Raw genomic sequence first — 7010 nt, 5'->3', positions numbered from 1 at the left:
TCATCTAGCCTAGGAATGGGAAACTTGTAGCCAATAGTGATTTTGTTGATTGCTCTACTGTCAACACACATCCTCCAACTCCCATCTTTTTTCGGTGTCAATAATGCCGGTACCACACAAGGAATCATGCTAACTTGGATGTGCCCCTTTTTCAACAACTCTTCTACCTTCTCCCGTAAGATATCATTCTCCTTAGGACTCATTCTGTAGTGTGGCAGATTAGGTAGGCTAGCACCAGGAACAAAATCAATGTGGTGTTGAACGCCTCACATGGGTGGTAGCTCATCAGGTAAATCGTCAGAAACTACATCATGAAAATTGATGAGCAATCCCTGCACTTCCACTGGAATTTTATTCACCCCTAGTGGCTCACTCACACTCTCCTTTTTTATAACTATAAGTGGACCTCACGGGTATCTTTACACTCCCTTACAAACTCAGAGTGGCGATGTGTTATGGTAAGAAAATACCTCTCCTCCACATTTGAAGCCTTGGTTTGGTTCTTTTCCGCTATAGGCAACAGTGTATAACGCACACCCTCTTTTTCAAGCTGGTATGTGTTCTTCCTACCCAAGTGTTTGGCATCTACATCAAACTGCCAAGGCCTACCAAGCAAAATATGGCAAGCATCCATATCCACAATATCAACAATAAACATCATCAGTATACTTACCAATAGAGAATGGAACCTTGCAGCGCTCCTCCACACGCACGCCCCAACTTCTTTGATCCAACCAATCGTGTAAGGGTTCAAGTGTTTCTCATGAATTAGTTACAGTTTTTTTTTACCACATCTCTGCCAATAATATTCTCCTAGCTGCCACTGTCAATAATCAATTCAAATAATTGACCTTGCACCGTACACCTAGTGCGAAATGGCCTATGTCGTTGTGTGTCATCTTTACTTTTCTGAGATAACATGAGTTTCCTCACAACACACGTGTACTCTTCATGTTCATAATTACCTCCTTCATCCTCTCCATCGGGCACACAATACACTTCATCATCACAAACTTCTTCCTCCTTCCTTTCTACTATGTGAACTGCCTTTCTCCTAGGATAATCACTAGACCTATGCCCAACCTCATTACACTTGAAACACTTAAAAAGAACAGGTTTTGCATACGGATTAATATTTTTAGGAGGGTTTGAGGTGTTACCTCGAGTGTTTCCTCCCTGTTGCAACCTTATTGGTGTTATCTGCATTAGGCGAGTTGGAGGGTTGCACCCCTTGAGTTGGTTTGCCCTTATCAACCGCTGTTGGCCTATTGTCATTCCCGCTTTATCGCCGATAATTATCAGCTCGAGTCCTCTCTTGAAACATCAACTTAGCCTTCAAAGCTAGGTTCCTCGCTTCCTGCACACTCATAACCATCTAGACTCTAATCTTATCTCGAATAGCAGGCTTCAAACCACTTAAATAACGGGCTGCTTGTTAATTGTCACTTTCTGACAGTTGGTTCCTCTCAGCCAATCTCAGAAATTCTGAGGTGTACTCGTTCACACTCCTCGTTCCCTATGCGCATCTTTGATATGATTCAAACATATATTGTTCATAATCAGGAGGCAAAAATCTTCCTCTTATTAATTGTTTCATACATCTCCATGTTTAAACTGGACCTCTTCCTTCTCTGATCCGAGTCTCCCTCATTCGTTCCCACCAGACAAATGCTCCTCCCTTCAATCAAAAAGCTACTAGTTTCACCCTTCTCTCTTCTGGGATCTCCATGTACTCAAAGAAATAGTCTACCTCGGTGATCCAATCTAGAAGACCCTCTATATCCAGATCTCCACTAAAAGTAGGGATATCCACATTTAGTTTAAACTCATCATCATTCCGACGGCGATTAAAATTGCCATGATATCACCAATTCCTACCAGTCCTACCATCACAGGGATTAACTGGAGCAACGTCGAACTCTAGTTCATCGTCGCTATCATCATCAATAATAGGGTTCCTGGGTAATTGAAGTATAAGATCAATGATTAGCCTACTGTGGTCGTCTCCTCCGGCTTGATGCAATGCATTATCCCTATTCCTTGGAACATCATCTCGCAACAAAGTCCGTAGTTTTCCAGTGATATTTGCCAACTGTTGCTCAATGTTATGAGTGGCTGTTCGCTGCTCTTCGATTGCTCTCCAAACAGCTTGTAGCCCCTAATCTTCGTCATGGGGTTGGTTGCGACTGCTACTATCTTCATTGGCCATCTGACTGGGTGAACTCCCGCTCTGATACCACCTGATGCAGCATGAGGCGTTCGATAGAGCTCTGTTGAACGCCTCACGCTGCGTCAAACATGTTTTTGTTTTCTGCTATAAGTTACTAAGCTCAAATGTCTGAGTGGAATACAACCTGCTGGATGCCTTGATGCCTTTATGGAAGAATACCTGTCTCTTGAAGACGACTCAAGGAAGTCCTCTGTTTGGCGGTGATGAAAGGGAAAGATTGGCTCTTCGACGGGTTATGTTAGGGCTTGAGAGGCATCACTACGACTGGTTGCCGTTTTGAACTCAGCAGCGGTGCTGACTGATGAGAGAGAGAGAGAGAGAGAGAGAGAGAGAGAGAGAGAGAGAGAGAGGGAGCAGAAAAGATAGTTGAAGGGAGACAGGAGAGGTGGGAGAGTTGTAGTATGAGAGGAGAAAAACGGAATGGAGGAGAAGAAATGCAGAGTCGAGAGGTGAGAGGAGAAAATCTGAATGGAGGAGAAGAAATGGAGAGCCTAGAAGTGAGAGGAGAAACGCAGAGCCGAGATTTGAGAAAAATGTCGAAGAGACTCTTATCTTGTGGGAGCAATTTTGAGATATTACTTTTTATTTGTTTGCCCTTCATTGACAAAACTTTTCCCCCTCCACTTTATGAAAAACGAACATAGCCTTGATGTTAGTTGATTAACAAAATTTTAAGATGGCTGCCCCTCCACTTAGAGAAATCTTTGGTTAGAAAAACTTTGAAATCGAAAATGAATGAGCAAAATATGCATAATGGTTAAAGTGGATATTCATATAAATGTAGAAGAAAACACCAAGGCCCCGTTTGTTTTTTGGCTAGTTACTTATCCTAGTAAATGCAATTACTTAGGTAAGTTTTTCATGGAAAACACTTATCCAAATGAGTGTATTTACCCATATTCATTTATTTCCCAAGTAAAAAAAAGGAAATGACTATTGTAGACACAAAAATCCATTATTAAAAGGGGTTTTTTGTCCCATTCACGTGTTGGAAACTTTCCCCCTAGGTGGGAAAGTTATTTACTCACCTAAGGTATCACTTATAGGAAGTGAAAATAAATCAGGTGCTTTAGCATATGATTTGGTATGGATAAGTTTTTATTGCTGATGGGTTCCATGTTTCCATAGTTGGCAAAAAGCTGTGTTTGGTTTGAAGGAAAAGGTAGGGAAAGGAAGGAAAGATAACAGTACCTTTTATATTGCATGTTCTTGAGTTGCATATTAATCTTCTTTTTGTGAATAATTTTAACTAAGAATTTAAATTATTCAATGACCTTTTTTTTTTACTATTGTGTTCTTGTAGGATATAGAACCAAAGAATTGAAGATGATTGGGAGTGGTTGTGAAGTGAATGAATTTTACCTTTTAAACGCACTTCCTAGAAATTATAGTTATTGCACAATTAACAATACTATGGATTAGTGTTTGTGAGTTGCATTCTCCTTTGACTTAATTGGTTGGGTCATTTAGGCTATGTTTTGTATGATAAAAAATATGAAAAAGAAAGTTGAGAAAAACTTACTTAAGGAATTAAATGAAACTCAACCTTATATATAAAATTCCTGAAGAACTATTGATTCTCTTTTAATTTTTATTAAACTGAATATAGCCTCATTTTTTTTCAAATTTTTATGAAAAACCTTTATGATATGAGAATGAATTATGACCATACTTTTTTTTTTTGGTAAAACAATTATGACAATACAATCCCCTTGTATTGGTATGTATTCTTAGTATGACACAGGGTTCCACTAGATTCCACGAAGTAGAAGAGGCTGGTTTCTCACTTGTCATCCTTATGAAAGAAAGACAATGATTTCCACATACTAGTATGACATAATGACTTCGCTACACAACAGAATCATTTGAGTGGAGACAAGCATTTGTTTTATGAAATCATACTTTTGGGTTCTTTGAAACCATTCATTTCTTCGCTTCAAATTTTGTTTCAATAAAATCTATTGAGTAAAAATTCTCTTTTATAATGGGCAAAGCTGGAAAAATGTTATGATTTTAATCAAATTTGATTGTAACTTTCCATCTCCTTCAACAATCAAATGCTTAACGGATCCAAACTAGAATAAAAGGGCCACTGCCCAATGTTGGTCCCAGCAGAGAGACTGGATTACACTCTCAGGCATTTTTTTTCACAAAGTGGCTGCTCTCAGACTTGAGCCTCTGTTATTATGCTTGCTAGCCAGAGAGAGAGGACACAAATATCTCTTCACCCAAATTTAGTCTTCCAAATTTGTTTTTCTTCTTGCTTGTCCTTGGTCTGAATAAATGACTTGAATGTCCATACCCCTAAAAGAGTTGCCTCGATTGGGGCAAGCCAGTAAACAAATATATGATCCTTGTTTATGTAACCCCGTTGAGCAAATGCTTGCCCTATGGCCTGCACAAGTAAAAAAAAAAAAAAAAAAGCAAAAATATAGATCATTTCGATGGACTGAAACATGAAAAAGAAGAAACTAATAATGGATATTTCATCAAATACTTACAAAAGCTGGGTTCATGCAACCACCAGTTAGATCAGAACCTAGTAAATGAAGAGCTAACCTGCAAATGCTAGATGTCCAGGTTTCTAAAAGGAAATTGCTGGAATGGTTCTGGGCAGCTTCAAGTGAGATTACAACAATTGCATAAGTGAGAACTCCTTCAATTAATGCACCTCGAAGGATGTCAACTTTCAAGAGAGGTTCATTTTCTATTTCAGGAAAAATCTTGGTGATAAGTCTAGCCCCAGTAACAGATCCAATTACCTGAAATTAAGTGCAAAATTGAGGGTCAAATTGTTTGTGGAATGACAAAGATGATATCAGATGGTGTGTGCTTCAAAAGAAAAGAAATAGTTAGGAAAAAGGTGGTCTTATGCATCAATTGTACTGAAAATATAGGAAAACGAATGATTTCTTTGGAAAATGGAGTTCTTCAGGAAAATAAATCATTTCCCTAATTTTTTTTTTGTTTTGCCTAACTTTGAAAACATATATGAATGGTTGAGAACTAGTATTTTTGAATTAATTAAGAATACCTAGACACCCAACCGATGGCGCTTCAGTTGGGCTACCCTTGCAAGGTGCTAACCAACGGGTCGGTAATGCCTTCTATTGGTCGTAATGGAGACTTGGGATTAAATCCCGCTGCACCTGGGTTGGGGGATGGTCTACCTCTATTGCGTAGCCCTTTCAAATGAAATCACAGAGAGAGACAGAGAGAAAGAAAGGCTACCCTATGTTGTATAGTCTATGAAATCAAAATAATAATAATAATAATAATAATAATAATAATAATAATAATAATAATAATAATAATAATCAGAAGGAACCAATGAAATAAATGCTTCTTGTTTCAATTTGCTTTCAAATTACCACTTCAGCAAAAATTAAAAACAAAAATACATTCTTATACTTTGTTTTTGCATTTCAAAGCAAAAACAAGTAGTTTTATTTGTATAAACAATACATGTTTTTTAAACCATTAATAAAAGGGTTTTAAAATAAAAACAAATTTTATAGAATAGAAATTATATGATAACCAGAAAACATGTTCTTTGATACAGAAATTCGAAAACACCATATCATGTTTTTTGTTAGTTTGAACAGTCTTTACAACCTTGCATTGGAAATATCTCCTATAAATATATATGATATTGGGACGGTGTGATATCAAATTAAAATATATACATCCAAGGTTAACCGAAAAAACCAAAACCAGAGTCCATATAATCCAATAATATATCCACACTCCACAAAACAAACCCACTTCACATAATTAACAAACAACTAAAAGAAAAGCGGTGTATTATTGAAGCCAATCAAAACTGCTTCAATCATAAAACAAAGACAACCCAATACCAAAAAGAACCGAATATAAGAACAACTCTAACAGAGAAACTTCAATAGGAAAGAACAGAAACCAAATTTACCGGCCCGATAGAAATTATCAAAAGCTAACCTGTGCAGGAATTCTTGCACTGATGCTCGATAAAGCCCTACTGGATTTCCCAGAAATGGAAGTATATAAAACTGTGAGGGGATTGTAACGCCCACCTCCCAGTCTCATACCCAACCACTCAGTAAAGAACATCCTCGAAACGTATAGAATACCTTTGATGATTTCTCCTCTGAATTCATCAGATTCTACCCCTAGAAACTTGTGCACAAAGAGCATGCTGAGAGTTCTTAACCATACAGACGTGAGAGCAATGATGAAATCCGACAAAAAGACTCTATTTCTGGCCATTAACGATCTGGGTTTTGTCTCTCTTTCTTTATCTCTCACTCACTGAGATTTTTTTCTTGTTTTGGTTGCATTGCATACATATATATATATGTGTGAGAAGGATGAGTTTGCCATGACGAGGAATCTGACATTTTGTGCCTTTTTCTTTTCCTAGTTGGTATTGATGTTGTTGTTCAGACGATAAACAAAGAGAGATTGTTTATTGTTTCCACAGTTCATGGCTCTTAGATTCTCCGCGACTAACATAAAATATGGAGGGAGAGAAGAGTTACGAGCGCCGCTGCGAGCCTGCGAATACTGCATCAGCAGTTCGGTCTATGACCCCACACGCGTCTACCAAGGGTAGACCTGTTCATGGGCTGGGTGGCCCGACGGGCCGGTCCGACTCCCAGACGGGCTTGAACATGCTTATAGGCCCACGGGTTTAAATTCGGGCTAAAAAGCCCGGTCCACAATAAATTCGAGCTGAGTTCGGGTTTTGTCAAAATAGTTCGGCCCGACCTAATATTAAACTTAAAATTAGTTGTGTGATTAT

General features: G+C 38.2%; 1 protein-coding gene across 1 annotated transcript; it reads right to left on the bottom strand.

The window, feature by feature from the left end:
* Positions 1-4374: 4374 nt before the first annotated feature.
* LOC148845631 (putative aquaporin SIP2-1) lies at positions 4375-6475 on the bottom strand. Its single transcript, XM_088953506.1, has 3 exons — positions 6188-6475; positions 4732-4992; positions 4375-4625 (listed from the first exon to the last, which is right to left on the bottom strand). The coding sequence occupies exons 1-3, from the start codon at positions 6473-6475 to the stop codon at positions 4455-4457; spliced, it is 720 nt and encodes a 239-aa protein (XP_088809632.1). The 3' UTR covers positions 4375-4454.
* Between the last annotated feature and the right edge of the window lie 535 nt (positions 6476-7010).

Source organism: Nelumbo lutea, chromosome 7 (assembly GCF_056320005.1).
Source record: "Nelumbo lutea isolate HS-2025 chromosome 7, American lotus-T2T, whole genome shotgun sequence".
Taxonomy (NCBI): Eukaryota; Viridiplantae; Streptophyta; class Magnoliopsida; order Proteales; family Nelumbonaceae; genus Nelumbo; species Nelumbo lutea.
The sequence above is the reverse complement of the archived record's forward strand: the minus strand, read 5'-3'. Positions and strand labels throughout refer to the sequence as shown.